General features: G+C 36.2%; 1 protein-coding gene across 1 annotated transcript in view; it reads left to right on the top strand.

Moving 5' to 3' along the window:
- LOC136245130 (adhesion G-protein coupled receptor V1-like) overlaps positions 1 to 27,146 on the top strand; it is an 82,491-nt gene that overhangs the window by 17,781 nt on the left and 37,564 nt on the right. Inside the window, exons 16-41 of the mRNA XM_066036638.1 lie at positions 68 to 217; positions 269 to 478; positions 5,383 to 5,520; positions 5,572 to 5,778; positions 5,944 to 6,081; positions 6,134 to 6,334; positions 6,438 to 6,575; positions 6,628 to 6,825; positions 9,316 to 9,453; positions 9,503 to 9,709; positions 9,800 to 9,937; positions 10,475 to 10,678; positions 12,147 to 12,284; positions 12,337 to 12,543; positions 17,203 to 17,352; positions 17,404 to 17,613; positions 17,994 to 18,131; positions 18,180 to 18,386; positions 18,590 to 18,727; positions 18,780 to 18,986; positions 21,520 to 21,657; positions 21,711 to 21,920; positions 22,031 to 22,168; positions 22,220 to 22,426; positions 23,979 to 24,116; positions 24,169 to 24,375. Coding sequence (XP_065892710.1) covers positions 68 to 217; positions 269 to 478; positions 5,383 to 5,520; positions 5,572 to 5,778; positions 5,944 to 6,081; positions 6,134 to 6,334; positions 6,438 to 6,575; positions 6,628 to 6,825; positions 9,316 to 9,453; positions 9,503 to 9,709; positions 9,800 to 9,937; positions 10,475 to 10,678; positions 12,147 to 12,284; positions 12,337 to 12,543; positions 17,203 to 17,352; positions 17,404 to 17,613; positions 17,994 to 18,131; positions 18,180 to 18,386; positions 18,590 to 18,727; positions 18,780 to 18,986; positions 21,520 to 21,657; positions 21,711 to 21,920; positions 22,031 to 22,168; positions 22,220 to 22,426; positions 23,979 to 24,116; positions 24,169 to 24,375 — 4,500 coding nt within the window. The remainder of the gene's footprint in view (positions 1 to 67; positions 218 to 268; positions 479 to 5,382; positions 5,521 to 5,571; positions 5,779 to 5,943; positions 6,082 to 6,133; positions 6,335 to 6,437; positions 6,576 to 6,627; positions 6,826 to 9,315; positions 9,454 to 9,502; positions 9,710 to 9,799; positions 9,938 to 10,474; positions 10,679 to 12,146; positions 12,285 to 12,336; positions 12,544 to 17,202; positions 17,353 to 17,403; positions 17,614 to 17,993; positions 18,132 to 18,179; positions 18,387 to 18,589; positions 18,728 to 18,779; positions 18,987 to 21,519; positions 21,658 to 21,710; positions 21,921 to 22,030; positions 22,169 to 22,219; positions 22,427 to 23,978; positions 24,117 to 24,168; positions 24,376 to 27,146) is intronic.

Here is a 27,146-nt window from a genome sequence, read left to right as displayed (position 1 = left end):
AAATGTTTTGACTGTGTGTATAGTTTTTATAGTTTATTATTTTATTTACCATTTCATCAACATACAGAGTTGACAGTCCAATTTTCTCAGAATGTGTTCACTGGCTCTGAGTTTTCTGGTATTGTTCCTGTAACCATTTTGTTGAGAGGAGGTACTGCTGATAGAGACATCTCTGTTACTGTCACACCATCTGACCAGTCACCATTATCTGCTGAGGGTAAGAGATGTGTGTCTTAGACTTACTAGTTAGTTAGTGTTGACTGATCAGGTAATGGAGTGGACTACACTTCTACTCCTATCACTGCCACCTTCACTGCCGGAACTAACAGTACTACAATCAGTGTAGCAGTTAATATGGACAATATTGCAGAACAGTCAGAAACTTTTGATCTTAGTTTTACCATTCCTCCAGCACTAAGTGGAGATGTTGTTCTAGGAGATATTACCACAGCAGTTGGCAACATCACTGATGCAACTAGTAAGATGCGTATATGTCAATGTGGTGTTGTGCATTTAGTGTAGTATGGATATAAACCTTCCAAAACGAGCTACTTACTTACAATGATGTAACGCTTACATGAACATACCATTTCTAATCTATTCCAACAGGTAATGTATAATGTATATAGAAGCTACAGTGAATGAGTTCATGCCACTAACCTTTTCTGCAGTATTTTCCTACTAGGTGACACAATCAACTCTTATCGAAAGCTACACCATGAAATTTTTAATTTTCTAAACTTTGGACAATCAATGCTGTGTATTGTGTGGTTGTTCAGCTCTTGTAGGATTGGGTCTAACAGCTGTAAGTGTACAGAAATCATATGAACAGTATGAAAAGCACTTCTGAAATCAATCCAGTCACAACGGATGATTTCCGGTACAAATGTAGGGAAGCCATTGATTCTTGCTACAGCAAATTGACACATTGCATTGCCAGCAAAGATAAATGGGACATGAAGTAGTGAAAAGGTAATTCCATGATGCATGCAGTGTATGTACTGCGGTGTGCCGAAAGGAGAACCTGTTAGGCTGAAGTAATGCTGTGTAATGGGCTGAACATAGTTGAAATCAAAGTGTAATGGCCATTCTAGTAATTGATAGTTGATGGTGTGCATTCAGACGAAAGTATTAATTTTGGTATCCTTCTTTCTGGTTTCACCAGTCATAATTATGTTGCAATAAAAGTAAACAAATGAGGATAAGGAAAAGAATTTTAGATTCATTTGTGACCAGATTTTACAAAACCAATCCAAATCGCACATTAGGCAAAATCAAACTAACACCACTAGTGGATAGCTACACTATTGTACTACTAGTTTTGACCCTCAGTACTATTCAAACTACTCAAGGCTGGTTTTAACAAACATCGTGGTGTAGGGACCTTGAATAGCAGTTTCTGGCTTTGTGAACAGTCTGGCTTGGCAAGAATCAGTGGTTTACTGATGGATGGTCTGATAATGTTGTGTAGATGTTTTTTCTGTTAATTTTGCTACATATCAGCCATGAAGAAGCCAGTACAGCCCCGTAATCTTATGTCTGGACTCCAATCGTGGCCTACCTCCATTTTGACATCTATTTCTTGCCCACCCTGCCACTCCCCCACCCTCCTCTCCTTTGTGAGCACTCGTGATACTGCTTTGCACTTCCAACTGCTCAGGTTTTCTTTCTAATTTGGCAGGAAACTTTACAAGCAGCTACAAACACTGGAAGTGGTCTGAAGAGGTATGTAATGGAAGTGTTTTTGGCAATGATGCACATGCCTGAAAGTTGTCACTTCTGGCAACTTCTGGAATGTGCAATTCCAGAAATTTCCAAGACTGGTCATTTCCCAGAAATGCCACATTTGGCAACTTTCAGGATGTGCACAATTGCCAAATTTTTACAAATTAATTGTGATAGCTTCACAAAGTTACCAACATTGGAACTTATAAGTGGTAACTGAAAGTTCCAAAGTTTGGAATTTTACGTACTCTCTTTATATAATTTCTGATATTGTGGGTTTTAGTATCCAAATTTGGTAACAATAGTATAGATAACACAATTTTTCAAGTTTTGGCAAGCAAAGATTGTGCCAATTTTGGCAAAATCACCTTTTGGAAATTCATGAAGTTGATAATTTTGGTAATCCAATGACTTGCCAATATTGGCAATTTGCTGATTATATTTTTAGCCATTTCACAACTTTGCTAATATTGGTAATTACAAAACTTGCCAATTTGGGTAATTACAAAACTTGCCAATTTAGGTAATTACAAAACTTTCCAATTTTGGTAATTACAAAATTTGCCAATTTAGATAATTACAAAACTTGCCAATTTTGGTAATTACAAAATTTGCCAATTTTGACAATAATCACTTGCCATCTCAATACTATGTAGTTCAATTAATAGCCTTAATGTTCAACAAGATAGCGTCGTTATTTGGGGGACTAATGTACAGGCACAGGCCAGGGGGGTTCTGGGGTTCTGAAGAACTGCCCTCTTGGGAAAAGGTCCACAATTTTAGTATACAAGTCCAAATTTTCATTAGCAAAAGTCCATTCGCTATGGTTTACTAAATACCTCTAATAAGAAGTGTTTCGAGTAACTTATTCAGAGCTTGAAATGGAAGATCGAGATTCTCTTATGTAGCTGCCAACCACTCTAATAGAATAACCACTCTAATAGAACAGTCGCATTTACATTGCAATTCTTAATTGATTTTATTCAGTTACAAAAACATACTGAAATTCACACATTGCATGGGGTTGAAGTATGGATGTTATTCATGGGGTCAAGCCCCATATTGTAATGGAAGCTCTAGTTTAGATGTTCTCATTCATTGTCTTAAAGCACTCTTTGGCCTGCTCCGCTGCCCCTGCTGAGAAGCTTTCCCATCCACATTTACAGTGACATTCCAATACATGTAGACACAGATGGTATAATTACAGTAGCAGGAGAGATACTTTGTCAGATGTCATCCATCACATATCTGGCTTTGAGCTTGAATTTGCTGCCTAAAAATTGTGTTTTTTTATTGACTGAAATGCCACAAATAGAATAGTAGCTACAAAGTTAAATTTATATATGAGTGTATATTCAGAAGTAGCGATAGTCTAGCTACTATAAAGCCAGTAAGTATCATGGTAGTTATAGTTGTCTTACAGTCCAGTATAGTCACCTTTTTAATGTTGTACTTACCATTTTTGAATTAAAAATCTAAACGTCACAAAGTATTTTTAAAAACTTCCACCAAAAAATAATAATTGTAACCTTGTAACTATGGTTATTTCCTTTCATTCAGTTACTATTTCCTTAGTCACGTCCAGATCTGAATCTTGTGATAGCTTCCTCAATCACTACTGAAATATTGACTTCCAAAATTCATCTGGGAACATACCAAGCTGGAGCACACTACACATGCTTACATGCTTTACCATTACACAGCTATACATTCCCTTTATTAATAAGCACTATAACTGTGCGTGTCTCTTTTAGCCACACATGCACTGTATCGAATCTCTAAAATTCTACATGAGTCAAATTTATGCACACTTTTAGTTGGAATCATAGGAATGGATAACACAAAGCATAAAATTAATGCAAAAGTTATTCTCTATTCAACCTTATACTTGTGTATAGTAGATACTCAAACATCTTCTCTACATTCCTTCCATCCTGTAGTGTTTTTTGAGATAATTAATAGCTTTTAGCCACTGCATTTTTGTTAAGTGGATGGCTTTCGATTGCATCTTGATCACACATATAAGTCTATAGACTGCAAGCTGTCAGTGTATCAAATACCCACCTGGCCTGGGATGTTTTCTGCATTCACTGGAGTTTTAATAAAGTACTTCAGACTCCCTGCCAGTAGTGGCTCCACCACAGATTTTCCATAATTCTTGAAAGTCCCTAGTGAGTTAGTGACTAATAAATAAAAACTAGGGTCATGGTAGTGTATGGTTCAGGCTCGGAATGATTCCAACCCATTCTTCATGATTTGTTCTCTCATTACTTTTTCTGGACTCTTTTCAAGTTGTAGCTACTGATCTAGCTACAGCTAGTTTACTATAGCACTTCCTTTACTCATCTTGTCAGTTGCAGTGAGTTCTTGTAACAGTAGTTTTGGAAATGCTATTCAAATTTGATATATCCCTTGCTGTGTCTCACGCACTATCCACGCTTCTACTACAATAGTTAGTTCACTGTGCTCCAGGTGATGAGTCATGACGACTGACAAACCATCTTGTTGTGTAAATTGGTGACATACACTCCTATCACATACCTTCTCTATCTATCAGGCTTTATAACATGACTGAATCCCAAAGGCACAGAAAAGGCACAATGAAATTATACATAGAAAGGTTTATTGCTCTTTAGAATTATTGCTGAATTGAACAGACTATGGCTGAAGATTTATACCAAATTATTCCTGTTATTATACAATTTGGTATTAATTTACAGAGCAACTAAACCAAAAGTACATATATGTTATGTACTCTTGACTAAACCTATTGTAGAATTGCGTGTACCATTCTACTGTAACTTTACCTGTGTGTACTAAAATATTACCCAAATATTACTGCATTGTGGTTGGCGCAAGCCTCTTAATAATAATCACTCATTTATAATGGCCATAGCCACTAAAATGCTGCTGACCACCTTATGCAGGTTTTTCTATAACAGTCACCTGTTTATAAAGGCAAGATATATCTGGTCCTAAGGTGACCATTATAGACAGGTTCCACTGTATATAGCTAACCATGGCTGGAAATATATTTTAGTGGAAAATGTATGCAAATCAGAGGACAATTTTCCAAATTTGCCAATTGTTTTATACCACCAAAGTTGTTTACTATACAGTACCAAGTATTTGGTACCAGCTTTTCTCTGATATATGTTGGAATGCCATAATAATAACAAAATTAAACACTTGCTTTTAAAGAATGGTGACCAGCATGCTTAATATCCCTTTGTTCAATAGAGTCAATGGCACTGTTACATTACTGGAATACTGGAACATGATAATTTGAAGACATAATATGATAGTCCATTATATAGTGAGAGGAAAGAATGGGACAGGAATAGTATATGTATCACTTTACAATGAAGTAATAATGGCTGCTAACTACTGTTTTGGTAGAATCACTTTGCAGTTGCATTTTTGGTAGTCACAGATCATTTTACTTAACTATTTTTATCATCAAATTCTTACACTTTGTCAAACTTGCAATGTTTTCTACTACATACACTGTATGTTAAAATTATCATGTTGAAAAACAGACCTACAGTAAGAGGTTTTGAGGAATGCACATTTATTAGAATTACCTCACATTATACTTTCACGTTTTATTACTTTGTACAAGAAGACATTTTATTTAGATGTCTCTTTATCTTTCAGTGGTGTTCATTTGTTTTGAGGAACAAACACTGTTTGTCAATGAAGATAACACTGTAGCATCAATCAATATTACACTTACTAATCCACTATCAACTGATCTTACAATAACAATTAACACCATGGATAGCACTGCTACTGGTAAGTGTTTGGCTACTTGTTGATCTGTTGTTACCAACATGTGTATTACAGGAGGAGGTGTTGATTATAATTCTGGACCATACACCGCCACATTCTCTGCTGGAGAGACCAGTGCTTCGTTTAATGTTCCAATAAATGATGACAATATATATGAGGGAAATGAAACATTTAGTCTCACAATTGATCCAACCTCACTACCTAGTTTGGTCATGCTATTACCAATGTGTCGTCTTGATGTAACAATTGTGGATGATGATTGTAAGTTAATTAAGTTCACATTTTAGTATCATTGTGCTTTTTCCACCATCATTATAAATGCTTCTTATTATTGGACAAATTTTATAGGCCATGTATGTATTAGGCATATTTGACAGCTTGGCATGATAAAATACATAATTGACAATTCTTATTCATTTTATGTAGTTCCTACCATATCATTCAGTCGGTCAACATACAGTTTTGATGAAGATGCTGGACCAGCACAACCTATACTAGTTCTCAGTAATCCATCATCAACTGATATTACTGTACAAGTTAGAGATAATCAGAATACTGCCACTAGTGAGTGAAGTAACATCATCACAAAATGTTAATAGTAGTAATAATGTTACAGGAGGAGGTGTTGATTATGATTCTGGACCATACACTGTCACAATTCCTGCTGGAGACATAAGAATGTCGTTTAATGTTCCGATAAATGATGATGATGTATCAGAAAATAATGAACAGTTTGACCTTACCATTGACACAGTACCTAGTTTTGTTACTCTTACTAATCCTCGCCAAACTACAGTCACCATAGTGGATAATGATCGTAAGTAGATCTTGCATATTTCAGACTGATCAATGTACCCTTATTACTAAAATATAGTTTGAAGCACATACCCAGTGATAAATTCTAACTCTTAATTGTTTAGCCTGCACTTTGAGATTTAATCAGTCAACATACAATGTTAATGAAGATGCTGGACCAGCACAACCTGTACTAGTTCTCAGTAACCCATCATCAACTGATATTACTGTACAAGTTAGAGATGCTGAGATTACTGCCACTAGTGAGTGAAGTAACATCATCACAAAATGTTAATAGTAGTAATAATGTTACAGGAGGAGGTGTTGATTATGATTCTGGACCATACACTGTCATGATCCCTGCTAGACAAACCAGTGTGCCATTCAATATACCAATAAACAATGATAATATATTGGAGGTTGATGAAGTCTTTACTCTCACCATTAACCCACCTCCTACATGTACTGTTGGTGATCCTAGTAGTACTACAGTGGCTATAGTAGATGATGAGAGTAAGTATTATATACATGTACTAGAAAATTAATAGTTCTTTGATCAGTTGACACAATAGATAGATATAATTATCCACATCTAGTTGATGTGCGGTACTGCCCAAGCGCAACGTCGCATTCGCTCACACACGCAACTTTGCTCGAGATTTTTTAAAATTGCTAATTGAGGGGCGTGGCAACTGTTTCACTCGCAAGACAACATGGCAGCTGTTTCATTCACGAAAACGCAAGCAAAACAGTTGCCACGCCCCTTAATTAGCGATTTTTAAAATCTCAAGCAAAGTTGCGTGTGCGAGCGAGTGCAACGTTGCGGTTGGGCAGTACCGTATTATTAATAGTTAGTTAGTATAGCACTGACTAATAACTCATTTTTATTCTCAACAAAACATCTTTTCACAATCTTACTCAACCATTACCCAACTCAGTGATTTCATGTCACAGGTTCAGGTGGCTGGTTAACTGACTGCATGCAATTTACTGTACATACACCATTATTTCTATTAGTGCATTATCAAGACACATGATAGTGTGTTGTGTGGCCATTACAGCCAGTTTGGGTGCGACAGACAGTTATATTTTACATGAACCAAGAAAACACCATTATCATACATCAGTAGCTTGATAATGGCTGGATGGAAATTAACCATTTTTGCTATGGAAACCCCCTTGGGACGGGGCAATCCATTTTACATTTGAGCTGAATCCGCCAAGCCATCACTGAGATACGCACCTTCAAAGTTTGTCTCAGTTTCTTTGTATTTTTCTTCATCTTCTTTTCGCTCCACTTAGAATAACTCGCACATGCTTTGGTCAATTTTCTTCAAATTTGGAGGCTGTAAGAATGTAATGTAGCACCTTTACAGTCCAAATGTTGTACACATTGGATAAAGAACAAGGAAGTTATAAGCAATTTTTGAAAAGTTTGATAGTGATTTTTGTCATGGCCACAGGGTAAACTGCTTGAAGGAATGACTTAAAAATTGTTCTGCACATGGAATAACCATTGTACTGCAGACCTTTTGTGGTTTGATTAGATTGCACTAATAGTCTTGGAGTTATAACAAAAACACCAACCATATGTAAGAAGCACATGATCAAGTTTTGTTAATAAAAAGTAATACTTGCCACACCTACCAGGCAAACTAGTTACTGGAATCAGGTGAAAACAGGTAGAGAGGTAGATAAATTATTTTAGAACGATCGTTTAGTGGTTTACAAGGAATCAGATTAAAATCCACTGAGCTACACTATGAAAGTGAACTAGATGTAACAAGTGCACGATTGAGATACTCTAATAATGCAGTCACCCTAGTAGAACATTTAGCTATGTGATAAGTCACTCTATTAGAATGTTCAACTACAATCAAGTCACCATGTAGAGAGATCAGTAAATCACCCTGTAGAGAGTACAGTTACAAACAAGTCACCCTGTAGGGAGTTCAACTACAAATATGTCACCCTTAGAGAATTCAGCTAGAAACAAGCCACCCTTAGAGAGTTCAGCTGGAAATAAGTTACCCCCTGTAGACATCAGCTAGATAAATCACCCTGTAGAGAGTTCAGCTGGAAACAAGTCACCCTGTAGAGAAATCAGCTAGAAAAATCACCCGTAGAAAGTTCAGCTAGAAGCAAGTCACCCTGTAGCGTGATCAGCTGCATTTCAGTCACCCAGTAGAAAGATCAGCTTTTCACCCTGTAGAGAGATCAGATACATGTTTCTGACTCCCTGTATTTACAGGCCTAGCTTTCTCACAGGTCCCTAGTGGGATAGCACTTGATATATGTGACCCAGTCTGAGAAAACTGGGCTTATCGCCTATTTAAAAGTATCGAGAACGCCGGTTTTAAGTATTTAGTGTGTTGTAGCTCGCCAATGGTTGAAGCTATGTGTACCAAATTTTCACATGTTTTACCCCAATTCCTTACCTTCCAGAGCATCCACTGTGCAAGTAGCCAACAACTAAGTTTCCCACCATTTTAGATAGTTTTTAAACCGAGGTTGACTGTAGCTGCAAATTGGGTGGGAGGCAGGGCCCTGGAAGGCGGGAAAGATGGTGTTCAAAAATTGAAAGGGAAGGCCAAGGGATGAATTAGGCCATGTTTTGGGCCATTTAGGTCTCAAACTGGCTAAAATGAAAGGAAATTCACAGCAGAGGTGCTTATTCAACACCACAGAGCTGTACAACCGCATACAGTCATCCCCAGGCTGACCAGAGCTCCGTTAAGGCCCCACACCACATGTACGGATCGCCACTGGGCTTGGGAAAAGCAGCCAGCAAAACCAGACCACTCAAGTCTAGCTGATTTTGATTGTGGAATTAGATAGTTTATTCATGTAGCTTTGTGTCCTGGGTGAAAAATTGAATCCGCTGACATGGGCGATAAGACCGATTTTCTCAGACTGGGTCACATATATTGTTGTAGTTTAGGTTGAACAACTTAGTCTGCTAAAATAATTATAGTGCTATGATAATTTTCCATCTACCTGCAGCTATTACCATATCCTTCAGTCAGTCAACATACAATGTTAATGAAGAAGCTGGACCAGCACGACCTGTACTAGTTCTCAGTAACCCATCATCAACTAATATTACTGTACAAGTGTCAAATGTAAATAGAACAGCTTTTGGTGAGTTTAATCCGTTTAGTGAGTTGTAATTAGCATAGTGTACCTAAAGGAGGAGGTGTTGATTATAATTCTGGACCATACACTGTCACATTTCCTGCTGGAATAACCAGTGTTTCATTTAATGTTGGTATAAATGATGATAACTTATGTGAAAGAAATGAGACCTTCACTCTTGCTATTAATTCTTCCTCTCTACCTACTGATGTTACTGTTGGTGATCCTGCTAGTACTACAGTGACTATACTGGATGATGACAGTAAGGACATACTGTAAATTACGGACTAATTGTTTTATTATGTTTTAAAATGGAGCATTAGACTACTCTTCATTTTTATTTATTCTTTAGTTTGTACTGTAAATTTTGGGCAGTCAACATACAGTTATGATGAAGATGCTGGACCAGCACAACCTGTACTAGTTCTCAGTAACCCATCATCAACTGATATTACCGTACAAGTGTTGAGTACTGATGGAACAGCCACTGGTGAGTTTGTAAAGCACAGTACACATAAAATTTGTGCATGGTGCCTTGATAAACCATTGTTATTAGCTTTCATAATGTTATTGATAATTGTTGGCTAGCTCTCTGCCTACATTCCTCTGTACAGAATATTGTTATCGGATTGATTGTGAAATTTATTAATCCTGAGGTCCTGGTATAGTTTTCTTGCTTGCTCTGACAGACTGCCACCATAACACAGAACCTTGAGTTGCTGAATATGATTACAATTTTATATTCTGTGTTGATTCTAACTATTTCTGTAGTTGAAAGACACATACACCACAACCCTTTAATGTTGAAAGCAATCATTATTAATACTTAACTAGGAGCTCAATAGTTTGAAATAACACTGTGGGAGCACACTGCATATGAAGGTTGTACGTGTGGTTTATGTGGTTTATGGTATGTACAATAGAGGTTACTTACCACTTAACACTGATAGATCTATTGAAATACTGACACATAGTTATTTTACAATATACTAGGTACCTCATAACTATCATTGTAAATTTGGTATAGGTGGTGATGATTATGATTCTGGACCATACACTGCAACATTTATTGCTGGACAGACCAATGTGTCATTTGATACTCCAATAAATGATGATAATGTACTTGAAATGAATGAAGAGTTTACTCTAACTGTTGATCTATCCACACTACCGAGTGGTGTAACTATTGGTAACAGAGGTGCAGCTACTGTGACCATAGTGGATAATGATGGTATGTCAACATATTTAATAAGTATCGTAACAACAGCAATACTACTGAAGAAAACAAGCAGATAGTAGAATCATGTAATTGCACATACCACATATATGCATGCATGAGTAGATGGAGCAAATTCTTAATTTATGTAGAAATGCTTTGAGGAAAAACTAAGCTATCAGGGATTGTTAAATTTATTCATTTGTGAAGAAGTTAAACATGTACAAAAAGTAATTACTGGCAAGCAAAGTAGCAGTATATTTTTATTGGCATTTTATTCTTTGCATAGTTTGATGTAGTGATAAGTACATGTCTGCATTTAACCCTTAAACCTGCAACTGTTTTGTAAAACGCAAGCACTGAAAATGCATAATCCAGTAACCGGATCGCATGCATGCCTTGTAAAACTAAAGTCTATATAACACAAAAACTGTTAAAGTTATCTAAAAAGAACACACACCATCTTAGTCACCATAAATTTTGGCTTGAATGGTCTCATATTTTGTTCTGTCTGTCCAACCCAGAGATACTCGCTTCACTTTGAAGGAGTTAAAGAACTATCCTTCCATCTTCCTTTTTCACATAACGATGTACAAAAGGCCATAACCCAGCCGTACTTTGTTGTATTGCCTTTTGCTTGGTGTCATATTACTCCTCACGTGATGGCGATTCAGTTGATATATAGATATTACGTGATATCATCACTGTCGGATGAACGCAATGATGATATGAATGTGGAAGGATGCACAATGATTCAGCGCGTCATAGTGGATGAGTTCCTTGTTTGTATGCTGAAAGTTTATATACAGGCAGATAGCTTACTCTTTGCCAAGTAATAAAATCTGTTTTTTGAAGTGATCAGATGAATGATTTGTGAGATATACTTGTTTGTAACTGCCTATGCAAATTGGCAAAAGTATTGTGCATTTTCAATTCGTTTTTTACCAAATCCAGTTTTCTGGATTATGTGGGTTTAAAGGTTAAACCACTCACTTAGATTGTAGCAGTCACAGTATGAAAAGTACAAATGTGTGTGTTGTCATATCATCACACATGATAGCATACATACTACAACCTTTAATTGACACCTTTGCACTATAGAAGATTAACAGAATGAGGACACAGGTAAGGGTATGATGCATCCATTGAATCAATTCCAAAATTCACATGTCAGAACCAAGCAATGTTAAATAAAATTGTGCTATTTGCATTATTGTCTGAAGGCAACATAGTCAGTGTCTGTTGAATAAAATCACCATGTAAATTTCATGGTGGCATTTTGGGGCGTCCTGAAAGAACATTTGGGCCTGATTGTGCCCGGCCAATGCTGCCAAGACAACATGAAGGTAGTAATATAAAGTTAGTTCTGACCTAGATAATTCAGAAAATGTCAACACTTGTGCTATAAAGTACCACCATACATACTGGTATGCATTGTTATAGCTATCTTTTCATGGTAGTTAGTGTAGTCCATCTTGTTTAGACATCAGTGTCACCTTCAGTCAGTCAGCATACAGATTTGATGAAGATGATGGACCAGCACAACCTGTACTAGTTCTCAGTAACCCATCATCAACTGATATTACTGTACAAGTTAGAGATAATCAGAATACTGCCACTAGTGAGTGAAGTAACATCATCACAAAATATTAATAGTAGTAATAATGTTACAGGAGGAGGTGTTGATTATGATTCTGGACCATACACTGTCACAATTCCTGCTGGAGACATAAGAATGCCATTTAATGTTCCAATAAATGATGACGATATATTAGAAGAAGATGAAGACTTCACTCTTATTATCATGCGTGGTTCATTACCTAATGGTGTCACTCGTGATGGTGCTGGTCAAAGTACAGTCACCATAGTAGATGATGAAGGTGAGTAGTTTACATAACTGTGGCTAAGCCTATCAAAATTTATTATGTGGATTACCCAAATATCTTGGTATTTATATGCTTTTACTTCACTACTAGCCTCATAGTTCATGAAACAAAATGTAACAGATATAATGGCATCTAGATGATTTGATCCACTTTAGTTATGTTGTTAGATGAACTACTGCTGACTGTCACATAATATACTGTAGCAATCTGTTACCTGCCATTCTTCTTATTATATGAATTGAAAGAGCATAAGTGCTAAGGTTGTAGTCAGATTGTGACTGGGTCAGCGTCACTGACTTGATAACTTGTTAACCCAAATAGTTATCCAGGTCAGACCCTAGTGTTACTAATTTACATGCACAGCAGAGCTGTGTGCTAAGATCTACAAGTGGTTCTGTATTACAACTAAAACAGGAAAGATAAAGAGTAGATGTTCGCAGATTGTATTGTGTGTACCGTATTTACTTCGTTAAACACCACAGTTTTTATTACCTTAGTTCATAAAATTAATGCGGCAACTCTCAATACAAAGTTAAAAAGTTGACGGGTTAGTTCTTTATCACTGTTTTAATAATACTGGATGCTCAATGTAGTCTTATGCCCAGATCCTACGCACTGCAAAAGTTAGGGTCTGGTGACGGTGCTCAGGGGCAGATTTAGAAGTTTTCATAGGTGGTTTCAGGTTCTCTGGAATTGCAACTTCAGCCTAGCTGCAAGTTGAAGACCCAAAAAAAGGTCACTACGTGGTTTTGAATAATGTAAAGGTGATTTGAAAGGAAAAAGTATGAAGTTTTGTCAATAGAAAAAGTCATAATATAATGCAGCATGTATAACTCTTTGTAATTGTTATCACCTAGGGGTGCATGGGGGTTTCTGAAAACCCCAGAAATCCCTCTAAAACCACCCCTAGTGTTGAAGGTCTTGGGCCTTACTGTACCATTATCTTTTCTGACCAATCATGCTCCAATTCAGCTACATTATGATTTGATAGGCTAGAATGCAAAGATGGCAGCTGTCTGGACTTAGTCGAATGGAATGGTGGAATGGAACGGTAATTAGGTAATTTCACTTAGTGTTCATCTCTTTATAGATCACCTTCTAACAAAGACCACCTCTTTATAAAGACCATTTTACTTGAATGTATAAGTTATTGGTTTAGAGTGTATCTCTATAGGACAGTCTTATTGATGAATTGTGTGCCACATGTTATGCCTAGAAAAGGCCAGAGTGATGAATTTACATATGATATATACAGTAATTCCCCCATACAACAGAAACTGTACAAAAAAGATGTGTCCATGAAACTAAGCAACCAAGAAATGAATGTTAATGCTGACAACTAACTATAATTTACAAAAATCTATGTAGCTAACGTTGATCCTTTATCATTGACCCGTGGCATCTGACTGCAATTCCCTCTAATTGGCTAGTAATTGGTACCTTTTTCAATAGTCATTGTAGAGAAAATATGTGGCCAAATTACTAGCCAATTAGAGTTACAGGGAATTAATTAGGTATGCAGCAAGACTGCACGAGTCAATGATAAAGGACAAACTTTTTATAAATTTATATTATGATTGGTTGCCGGTATTAACATTCATTACTTGAACACAACAGATATTAGCTCCTTTTGTTGTCAGTTACTTTTAGTTTAATGGACACGTTGTTTTTGTGCAGCCTGCATGGGGCTTTGTTGTATTACACAGATATCATGAACTGTGACTTTTCTAAGCATGTGACACACAACTGATCAATAACTGGGAATACACTCTAAACAACAAGATAACAGCAATTTAAACATTAAAGTGAAAAAGTCTTTATAAAGAGGCGGTCTTTGTTAGAAGGTGGTCTTTGTGCCACTAAGTGAAATTACCTAATTACCGTTCCATTTCCCCATTCTATTCCAGTCCACCATTCCATTCCACTGAATCTAGACGCCCAAAGATGGTTGACTGAAACAATGAATAATACATTTGCATGAACAATAATATGGCAGAGGGCCCAAAAGTGTAGTGTAAGTAACCAGACCCTACCTGGGATCTGGGCATGTTTGAACCATCAATACTGTACAGCTAGTTATATGTGTGAGGTCCACATTTTGTGAAATTTGCAAATTGGTTTAACTCACTAAAATTTCTGCTGGCAAACTGAAACTCTTATATTTTCAGATGAGCAGAGTTTTGCCTAAGCTTTTTGTATTCTTAAGTTTTTTTGTAACATTGCCATATTATCCAAAGAAATATGTAAAATCATTTGATTTCACAATCATAGAAGTTTACACTGGAGGTTGTTTCAGTTACTTTGCTAAAAATGTACCTTGCAACAATAATCTGCTGTACAGTGCAGTAACACCTTGTCTTATTATATGTGACTTCCAGTGTTCACTATTAGTAAATATACTCATGAAGCTTGCTAGCAGTTTTCCACACTTGTAGGTCACACGGCACATATTGGTGATACCATAGGCACTAGTACTTTGCCTGATAAAATTAATATGACTGAATCTGTGAAAACCTAACACAACTGTAGAATTGTACCAATAAGGATTTTTCAGTTGTACCGATATCCAATTAATCTGTACCTAAAAGAACCGATACTGATTATACCGATCCGATTATTGTATATTTTGTAAAATGTAAATCAAACAGAACTACAGGTGTAGTTACTGCGTGCTTATTAATCTAAATGATTTTTAGAGAAAGCAGAAGTGATGTAATTATAAGGCACAGCAATACCTGGTTACCTATGGTGGTGTTGCCTCTAATACACTACCCAGACAATTAGGCACCACAAATATTTTAATACATGCTCCCTTGTACGGATTACTCCCCATGTTTTGATTAGTTTTCAAGATGGCTACTATACATAGATTATCAGTTCAGCTTTCCTGTGGTGCAGTTCTTTATTCTTAAAGTGTAACAGCTACCATTTTCAGAAGATCTGGGTAAGAATATTCTAACACAAATAGCAGTACTTACATGCCTAGGAATATGGCTTCTCATAACTTATCCTATATGAAATAGTATAGAGAGACTTTCTATTTGTTTGTAGTGAGCAAAAAAGCTTTTCATTGCTTTGCTGATACTCATATTTGTCATGCAAACTATTGGTGGCGATGTTGGTTCTCAGAGTATTTGTGCTGATTACCAATATGGTAGAAATTGCCATATCAGCAGCCGATCAGATCACCGATCCGATTATTGGTACATCTCTATACAATTGTGCATTTTTCAAATTCCTGTTCATTAAATATTTATAATCTACTTAGTCAAATGGATTCTCTGGCAAAGTTTCAGCCTCATATTCCTATAACTTTGGGAGTTACAATCCTACAATGTAGCAACAACAGAAAGATCAATTTGTACAGCAAGTATAGGAAAAATATATTACAGGCACTTACTAAAATAGTTGTAGCGTACGTACAGAGTGACATACAGAGTTGAAATTTGCACCATTCTGTTTGCCACGAGTAGGGGAATGAACTACTTGGTAAGTTTTCACTTTCTTTGCTACATACAAAGGCGAAATTAAGGAAGAAAGATATATCAAGTACTATTGTTTCAATGTGACATAAACAAATGTCTGTATCCTTGCATCTACTGAAAGATTTTTGAACTGTTCTTGAGTAGGCGAATATGATGATATCCAAGTTTCTATTGTTAGGCCCTTTATTCACTAAGAACAAAGGATTCAAAAAATTTATGGAATTTTAAAAAAGTACAAAAGTATTTCACCCATTGTTAATGTTTTATACTAAATTTAGGTTTGCGTGATTGTGTTGGGCTTTTGCAGATCCGGTCACAAATATATTATGCACAAGCCAAACAGTAATGCAGGCAAGTTTTATTTCATGGGTACTTTCATATGCTAAACTGCCAACTGGGAAATTTGTAGCACTTTCATTGTGTATTAATGCTTCCTTGATGAGCCATCACTTAAAGGTAGTGACAATTGTACAATAAATATGTGTTATCCAAACACTGAACAGTCATGATACACTAATGAAGCAGTTACATAATTAAAAGAGAGCTTGCTTCTATGCTGTACTTCCCATTGTCTGCTTCTTCAAACTTAAGAACTTTCTAAGCATCTTTGGGAGATATGTTCATTGTCACTGCAAGCAAGACATCATATTCAACACAACACAGAATCTGGATGAAACCCTAGTGACCCAGACCAAGGTTGACTCAGATGTCTTGATCTGGTGTGACAGTTTGGCTTGTCAGCTACAGGAGTATAACAATCAAGTCTAAAATTGTTGGGCAGCAGCACTTTGGGTTTAGTAACCTTCAGGCCTCTTTGTTTTTTTTGAGCTCCACAACACCTAATCCATCTCCTTGCTGTTGCTATATATCCAGCTGTACAACTATTATTTAGTTTTGCTGCTGCTGCTATTGTTGTTGTTGTTGTTGCTATTGTTGTTGATGTTGTTATTGTTACTGTTGTTGCCATTGTTGTTGTTGTTGTTGTTATTGTTGTTGGTGGTGGTGCTGCTGCTGTATACTGAATTAACAATAACAAGTTTTATCTGCCTCCCTAAATGTACACAAAATAAACAGTTAGTTGAAATATGCTGTTATATCTGTTACAAATACAAAACACAAATTTCTTATACTGCAATATTTTTGATGCTTGCTACTTATCACTATACAGTACTTACAGTGGAGTTTTCTCAAAATATGTTTACTGGTCCTGAGTCATCTGGTAATATTGCTGTAACCTTGTCATTGGGAAGAGGTACTGCTGATAGAGACATTTCTGTTACTGTCACACCATCTGACCAGACACCATTATCTGCTGAGGGTAAGAGATGTGTGTCCTAGACTGACTAGTTAGTTAGTGTTGACTGATCAGGTAATGGAGTGGACTACACTTCTACTCCTATCACTGCCACCTTCACTGCCGGAGCCACTACTACTACAATTAATGTGCCAGTTACTATGGACAATATTGTAGAACAGTCAGAAACATTTGGTCTTAGTTTTACCATTCCTCCAGCACTAAGGGAAGATGTTATTCCTGGAGTTACTACTACAGCAATTGGCAACATTGCCGATATTTCCAGTAAGATAAACATATCATGTACCTCATATGAAATTTGACCATTTTCTGGTTCTTGCAATATGCAGTGTTATTTGTTAGAGCACCTAAATACTTACACCTGTTAGAAGGTGTCAGTTGATGTTAATCATTTGTTCACCAGCTAATTGATTGAGTTTGATACTTTTCGATGATGCATTATTGAAATAACAATCAAGTCTTCCATTCTACAGCAATACACAGTTTACAACTGTAATTACGTTCAAGTGATGATTTGTGTAATTTGTTGCAATTCAAGTATTGTTTAGTACATTCTTGTTTAGCTGTGTGTATTAAAGTTTAAGTTCACTTTAAAAATTTGTACTTAAATGGAGATTTTATCGCATCTATGTTTTTACCTATAGCTGTCTCCATTTGTTTTCAACAATCAACACAAAGTAATCCTGAAGGGGACAATGTAGCAACATTTATATTGAACATCACTAACCCATTATCAACTGATTTTACTGTAAGAGTGAATACTATGGGTGTCACAGCTACTGGTGAGTGTTTTATGTTTAATTTTCTACTGTTGTCAACACATGTTACAGGAGGAGGTGTTGATTATAATTCTGGACCGTATACTGTCACATTCACTGCTGGACAGACGACTGCTTTACTTAATATTCCGATCAATGATGATAATATATTTGAAGATGATGAAACATTCAGACTCACAATTGATCCATCCTCACTACCTAGTAGAGTTATGTTATTACCACTGTGTCGTCTTAATGGCACAATTGTGGATAATGACTGTGAGTAAACAAGTAACTAGCTCTTAGCTAGGAATTGATTATAGTGTAATAATTTAAAACTTTTCATCCAGACGTTTGAAGGCTACACCCATGTTATATAGCTTAACTGATTTTGCATGGATTACAACCAGTCTCAAGGAACGTAACAATTGAAATAACTGTCCTAATTCCATTGTCAATTTATTTGCTTCTTGTTCCTACAGCTCCAACTGTCAACTTCAATCAGTCAACATACAGAATTGATGAAGATGCTGGATCAGCACAACCTGTACTAGTTCTCAGTAACCCATCATCAACTGATATTACTGTACAAGTTAGAGATAATGAGAATACTGCCACTAGTGAGTGAAGTAACATCATCACAAAATGTTAATAGTAGTAATAATGTTACAGGAGGAGGTGTTGATTATGATTCTGGACCATACACAGTCACATTCACTGCTGGACAGACCAGTGTGCCATTTGATGTTGCCATTATTGATAATAACATATTGGAAGCTAATGAGGACTTCACTCTTACCATTATTCAGTCCTCACTACCTGATGGAGTCACTCGTGGTAATCCTTTTAGAGCTACTGTCACTATACTGGATAATGATCGTGAGTGATTTACTGTACATGTGTGTGTTACCTGTACTTGTAGTATGTACAATAGACTTTTATAATAAGGCATAATAGCACATATTAATAACTGTTGCCCCTTGCAGCCTGAGTTTTGTACATAGGTGCGAATGTCTAAAATAACTTCCTCCAATTATTTAGGTTATGTGATATGACATTTTCAAGTTTGTAGTTTCCTATACATTGTCTACACATGAGGGGGGAAACAGTTGCCTTTAAACATAGATTATCTATGGGAAATTAAAAATTCCAAAATTAATGTCATATCTCAATTTCACAGTATTTGTAGACATGAATGTCAAAACTAATTCCTCCAAGTTTTAACCCTTAAACCTGCAGACAACTTGTCTGAAATGCGTGTTTACACAATATGGGCACTCATGGCGACACTAGGTGGGATAACTTAATTCTTACAGCCTACAAATACACATAGATTAAAAGTATGTTCACTGGATTACTTGGAGAAGGTTAAATGAACACTGTAATACTTGTTATGAAGCGATGAACAGCAACGAGTCGCATCTCTGTGTTTCAAGATTCTTGCCACATGTTTAATTTCGATTGTGGGTTTACTCACTGATAGAAAATATCACGTCGAATCGAATGGAAGTTGTTGCAAGGTGATAGGAGCAACTACCATGGAGTTATCAATCATTTTATAATGGTATGTAAGGGGTTTGCATGTTTCTTTACTGAAAAGTTATTTAGTGTTAGGGTAAGACCCTAGGTATCATTTTAATCCTTGTTACATCACCAGTAGAATGTCGTAAATTGCATAGCCCATAGGATGAATGCTTCGAAAGTTACAGCGCTTTGTACAAGGCATGCATATTTATTAAGTTTAAATCCAGTTTTCTGGATTATGCGGGTTTAAGGGTTAAATGGCTAGGTAATAAGATATGGTATATTTGAAGTTTAAATCCCATACATTATTTATGTGATTGCCCAGAGGGGGCAACTGTTGTCCCTCACATAGATAATATATGGGAAAACTACAAACTTTAAAATATCATATGTCATGACCCATTATTTGCTATCCTTTTAAAACTTGGAGGAGTTACTTTAGACATTCCTACAGATAATGAAAACTTCTAGTTACTTGGGGAAAGGTAATTTTTCTCCTTAGGCCAGACAAAGTTTATCGTCAAGGGTGTTCAAAAAAAGTATGAGAGTGGGAGGTTGTTTATCATGTTTCATTGGTCATAAAATGTGCTATAGTTTATACTTCAGAAATTATTACTGAGTTGCATTTCAGCTGACCAAAAATTTTATGATTTATATACCAATGTAGCTATCCCACAGTCTGTTGCAATAATTGCATCACTGTTCATGTGACATTTCACTGACTTAGAGTCTGCCCTAAAATGAAAATATCATGAAGACTGCTGTACTCATCTCAGATAATGACAGAATGTCTGTAAGAATACAGATGGAGTAAATAACTTACTGAACAACATAGACTACATTGTTTATTATTATTATGTCTAATTGTCTTTCAATAACTCTGCTGTGCTTGACTGTTTTATTAGAATATTTGACTGTTGCATTAGGGTATCCTTGATCAGATGAAAGTGCTGGGGAGCTTTAACACGTATATAAGCTACGTATATATGCTAGCCCTATCACTGTGATAACTTGTACTATACATAAATGTCATGTAGATTATAGACTATGGATTAACCTTAGCACAAAGTAGTATGCTAGCCTATAGTAGTTGTTCTTTGCGATCTGAATTATTGGAAATATCTTCCATACATAGGACTTTTTGAATGTATGTCTGTATTCACAGGCTGTGAAGATGTACATACAGCATTTTCCCTGTTTCTTCTGCCTTGTATCACTGTATTAGTATTATTGAATGAGCAGCTGCTAATAATATGTGTTGTATAAGTTAAACTCATGATGTCAGATTACTGCGTAACCACTATGATGTACTCTTTAGTTGTGGAATGGAATATCACACATTAGTGAGATATAGAATTCTTAAACCTACATGAAATCAAATCTCTCACTGCCAAATTGGTAGACACTACAGCCTGTGACTTAGACTTCTATAGCTTACAAACCACACAAAAACTATAGTTATAAATCATTTTACTGATAATATAGAGTTAACAAATCCAATAGGTCACATCGTTTGTGTTTCACAATGTAATTGAATATGAGGTAATAAGCTGTTTTGCATGACTGATTTCAGATATTTAACAACTACATATAATAATGTGACTAAATTTGTGTATACAATGTGTGAAAATTTGGTACATGTAACTTCATCCACTAGCAAGCTACAGCATGCCGAATGCTTGAAACCACATTTTTCAATACTTTTAAATAGGCAATAAGACCGGTATTCCCTAACTGGGTCACATATATAGATTCTAATGGTGTAGAACATAGTGATTAAATCCTGCAGGTACTGGTGCTACTGTATAGATGTGTGTAATTATACTGTGTGTAGTAGTGATTCAGAGTATTAGACCATATAGTGATGTAATGTCTACTTTCTTTGTAGCTATCACTGTCACATTCAATCAGTCAATGTACAGTTTTACTGAGGATGATGGGCCAGCACAACCTGTACTAGTTCTTAGTAACCCATCATCAACTGATATCACTGTACAAGTTACAGATATTGGGAATACTGCCACTAGTGAGTGAAGTAATATCATCATCATGATGTTAATAGTAGTAATAATGTTACAGGAAGAGGTGTTGATTATGATTCTGGACCATACACTGTAACAATCCCTGCTGGGGAGACCAGAGCTCAATTTGATGTTGCATTAAATGCAGATAATTTGCAGGAAGGCAATGAGAACTTCCGTCTGATTATTAATCTCAGGCCACTCCCAACCAATGTTACACGTGGGTCACCCAATGGTCAGGCCACAATAACTATTGTGGATGATGACGGTAAGTGCCAACCAAAGATACTTGCAATATATTACTATTTCATATCAGTTAATTTTTTTCCAAAAATATCGTTATGGTGTGATTTCATCAATTGCATTTTCATTACGCAGCCATAACTGTAAGTTTTGACCAGTCAACATACAGTGTTAATGAAACTGCTGGACCAGTCCAACCTGTACTAGTACTTAGCAATCCATCAGTGCGTGCCATTACTGTAGTAGTGTTGACTGCAAATGGAACAGCTACAGGTAAGATATTGAAACTTCTCAGACACATAATACAATGTGTACCCATTACAGGAGGAGGTGATGATTTTGATTCTGGACCATACACTGTCACATTTTCTACTAGACAGATCAGTGCTTTGTTAAATGTTCCGATAAATGATGATAATGTATTGGAAAATAATGAGGAGTTTACTATGACTATTGATTCATCCTCACTACCTAATGGTGTTAGTCCTGGTAGTAATGGTGCAGCTACTGTAACTATAGTGGATGATGATGGTAATAGTTTGTGTATCTCATCACAGTGAAATTGTGTACAATAATTGTTAGGGTTTGTGACATGTGACCTTATATGCTCATAAAGTAGGTGTGATAAGTGCAGTAAATATCTAACAAATTTTTGGCTGAAACAGAAGAGATTTCTAACTTGGTAAAACGAACTAAATGCAATGAATACGCATTACTTTGTACCATGTTTACAGGGTTTGTCAAATAGTACAAATTAAGCCCTTCAAAAAGTGCCACACTACAGTATTATTTGAGGGTACGCTACTATTGTTTTAGACTTGCCTACTACAATAACAAAATTCTTTAGCACATTGCTACTTATTTGTTTTATATTTACAAGATCTTTCTTTCTCCCAAGTCACAACAACTTGATAAATTATTTTGGTCACGCCTCATGTTACTTCATTGGTTTACAAACTACCATTTGGATTTTTGCTTATTAACACAACTGTTTAGTTTTAGATACCAGGACAATGCTTTACTTATAAACTATAATGATGTAAGCACGTAAAAAAGTGTAGTGTGAGGTATTAGTTGATGTACAAAATCCTGTAAACAGTACACTAATCAAGGGTGAGTAAATGTTGAACCTGTTATCAACTACCAGTTCGAAAAGCAATCAATTTACTTCTATACTGCACCAAACAGTTTGAATGTTGTGTTTGAATACAAGTTAAGTGGCATTGAACCAATTATCAATTTGATTAATGTTCCTCTGCCAATACTTCATTTCTTATTGTAATGAACTCAATTAGTAAGGCTTAATATTTATATTACAATGGTGTCTTGTGCTATCACTTTCTCTAGCTAGCTATTAAGTAATAGTTAGACTTCAGACCACAGTGGTCTAAGTAATTTAGTAACCCGATGCCCTGTGTCGTGATGCCTGAGTTAAGCAAAGGCGCTACTACAGGGCCTGAGTGGTTACTAAATTTTTTAGACCCCTGTGGCCTGCATGAAGTCTAAGTTATTTAGACCCTTTATGTAGTTGTTGTACCTTAACATTATTGACAGCTGCTTATAACAGAGAAATGTAGCGTTCATTAGTAGAAACAAGCCATTACTGTTGTTACAGGTTTAAAATTAATTTTCAGGTGATGATGCATTGTCCAGTGCAGGTGTGCATAATAAACATTAAAAGTGTCTAAGTAAACATGAAAGGGTCTAAGTAAACATGAAAAGGGTCTAAGTAACTTAGAACCTCCAAAATCCACCAAATCCACCACAAAAAGGGTCTAAAAGGAATACCTTGCCAGTTGCAGCTACCAGATATTGTAGGCCAAATCATTTCCAGGTAGCATCTCAAAAATGATGTGCAATTTTAATACTTTTGAGATGCTGTCTCTTAGTCCATTAAACTGAAACTAAACTACCTTCAAATTTGTATTGATTCAGTTGACTGAGCATATATTTGTGGGTATTTCTTTATTAAATTTTGCACTCTGAAGTTCTGTATAGGTTGATGCATGCTTCATGAGTAATAGTGTGCCACTAGGAGATTTCCCCATAAATAATTTGTTTAAAATGGTTATTTTTTTTGTAGAAATCATTGTCAGATTTAGTCGGTCGACATACAGAGTTAATGAAGATGCTGGACCAGTGTCACCAGTACTAGTTCTCAGTAACCCATCATCAACTGATATTACCATACAAATTAGAGATACTCAAATTACTGCCACTAGTGAGTGAAGTAACATCATCACAAAATGTTAATAGTAGTAATAATGTTACAGGAGGAGGTGTTGATTATGATTCTGGACCATACACTGTCACATTTTCTGCTGGACAGATGAGAGTCTCATTTAGCATTGCTGTTAATGATGATGGCGTATTTGAAGCTGATGAGCGTTTTCGTCTGAGCATCAACCAGGCATTACTTCCAGTTCGGGTTACTAGTGGTAGTCCTAATCAGGCTACAGTAACAATATCAGATAATGATGGTGAGTCGTTGTATACTCAGTTTATATGTTGCATAATAAATGTAGATAATTGCATGCTCATAAATGTAATTTTATCTTCTATGCATGAATAAATAATACAGTTTGCACTAACTTTTAATATCATACAGTTAGCAGTACTGTATCATACAGTATCATACAGTACGGTAGTATTGTATCACATACAGTACACTGTATGTTAGAGATCATGGGGTTTTTTGGCCAAAAATATCACCCAAAAACTAACTTAACAATACCATCCTGGCACTTTGGCAGTATTGGTTAGGTATAACCCCCAAAAGTACCTTCGGTATGACCCTAAAAGACTCCAATAGATTGTTACAAAATTAAAATAGATTATTCAATGGAATTTTCTACTGCCTACCTGCCTGCCTACCTGATGCCTTCAGGCAAGTTTAACTTGATATCGGTAAAGGCTACAGGATTGGTTTTTGACTTCACTTTGTCCTGAAACATGCTTTTTAGCATACCACAGTACATACAATGTATGCATCATGGACTTACCTTTGTCCTCCCTTGTGTCCCATTTCTTTCTGCTGTCAGCTTAAGGTGTTGATTCGCGGCAACACGATGCATGGCTTCTCCTACATTTGTAAACGAGAATCATCCGTATTTTCTGTGGTGACTGGATTAATTGCAGAGGTGCTTTTAATACTGTTCTTCATTCGTAACACTGTGTAACAGGCTGAAAATAGGTGAAAGCAAAGCGTAATGACCACTTCACTTGCAAGTCAGTAATTGATATTTGGGGCACGTGAATTGTCCGTATTTTTGTGTTGACTGGATTGATTGCAGAGGAGCTTCTCCTACCGTTTTTCATTTGTAGCACTGTGTAACGGGTTGAACATACATAGCTGAAAGCAAAGCATAATGGACACTTCACTTTTGAGTCAGTAATAGATAACCGGGGCGCACGTTCAGACGAAAACTTATCTCTGGCACCATCCTTTCTTCTGATGCGGTATGCATGGATTCACCAGTCATAATAATGTTACAAAAGAAGTAAACAAACAAGTATAAGGAATTGTAATTTCGATTTGGGATCATAGAAAACAGTGGAGGCCGCCTACACCTGCAGATACACGTACTAGTGAACATTTTATTCCTAATTCAGTCTTGGTCTTGGGGTATACAGTGAATTAGGGATTAAATGTTTACTAGTATATCTGAGGTGTAGGAAACCTCCCTTGTTTCCCTACTTTTTCTATGATCCCTAAACAAACTTAAAATTCATAATTTTTCCTTATATTTGTATAATATAATAGAGATCATGGAGGTTTAGGCTTTCTTGCCCAAAAATGTCATGCATTAATCAGTCTCACCTTTCCTTCATAACAGCCTGGCAGTATTTGCAAGGCATAGCCAAGCCCATTAGTGTCTTCAGAGTAGCCCTATTTCAACTTTTTATGGAACAGTATTCAATAGAATTTTCTACTAACAGACTGCCTGATTAACAACATACCTGATGCCTTCAGGCAAGCATAACTCAACTATATGGATAAACCTACCGGCTTCATTTTTTCACTATTCGATATCAATTCAGCCAGAGATGTGCCTTTTTTGGGACATGACTGAAATGCAGAATGGACTGGGAAAATGGACTTGTAAATGGACTGGCTCAAACAAGCATAAAACGTGGATTTACCAGTATAGCTCATAGTATAGCATCCCAAAAACAATACTACGCACAACAAAGATCTTACAAAAGCTTTTGAACGTGATTGTAAAGCGCATTCGAGCCAACAACAAGCCTGCACTTAAAACTAGAGTTTAATAAACTCAGGTGATGGCAGTCACAGACGAAATTGTCAGTATCAGTGCTGCAAACATGGTGAATAATATAATTAACATAGTGCAAATTTATTGTTGTAGTCAGCATTACCAGCAGTACAACGTGGTGTGACTTTGAAGCCTGCCCATCACCTCCTGTCACCTATCACACTGAGAAGCAGCCGCGAAACTAATTGCAGCAATTGTTCTTCATGATATGACTTTATAATGCTGTAAACAAGCCAAGATACAAGACTAGTTGAAGTAATGCTGTTACTAATAGATTTGTGTTCAGGTTAATTTTAATTCAGTATAAAAAGAATAAAGTTTAAGAGCAGTTTTAAGTGCAGTGCTTTAATATTGGCTACTTGATATTTGAAATGTGCATTCAGTTGTTATTTCTGTGGATTAATTGTGAAGATGCTTCTTGTGCTGTTATTTGTTTTATACTGAAAGTGAAACAGAATGGAAACTTTGCATTTGCAGTATGTGATGGTTCTCCAGCAATGAATTATGTTATTACAAAATCATTAAACAAACAAGTGTAAGGAACAATAGGTTATACATTTGTATAGGAATCAAAATAAAAGGCAATGAAACAAAGTAGGTCATCTACACCTGCAGCTATACTAGTGGACATTTAATCCCTACTTCAGTCATGGCTATACTATTGACAGTAGAAATTAAATGTTCACTAGTATAGCTCCGGGTATAGATGACCTCACTTGTTTCATTACTTTTCTTAAATATGAAATTTTAATTTTTTCATATACTTGTATATAGTAGGGATTCCTTCTGTATCATGACTTGACCGTAGGGATCATAGTAAGTAGTGATCATCATCATAGTAGTGATCATCATCATAGTAGTGATCATCATCATAGTAGTAATGGATGTAGTACCATTCCTTATGTATAGTGGGCAGATACATAGCTAGAACCCGGGTCCAGGCCTGGGCATCAACAATTTGAGTCAAGATCGAG

The sequence above is a fragment of the Dysidea avara genome, chromosome 15, assembly GCF_963678975.1.
Source record: "Dysidea avara chromosome 15, odDysAvar1.4, whole genome shotgun sequence".
NCBI classification, from domain to species: Eukaryota; Metazoa; Porifera; class Demospongiae; order Dictyoceratida; family Dysideidae; genus Dysidea; species Dysidea avara.
The sequence above is the reverse complement of the archived record's forward strand: the minus strand, read 5'-3'. Positions and strand labels throughout refer to the sequence as shown.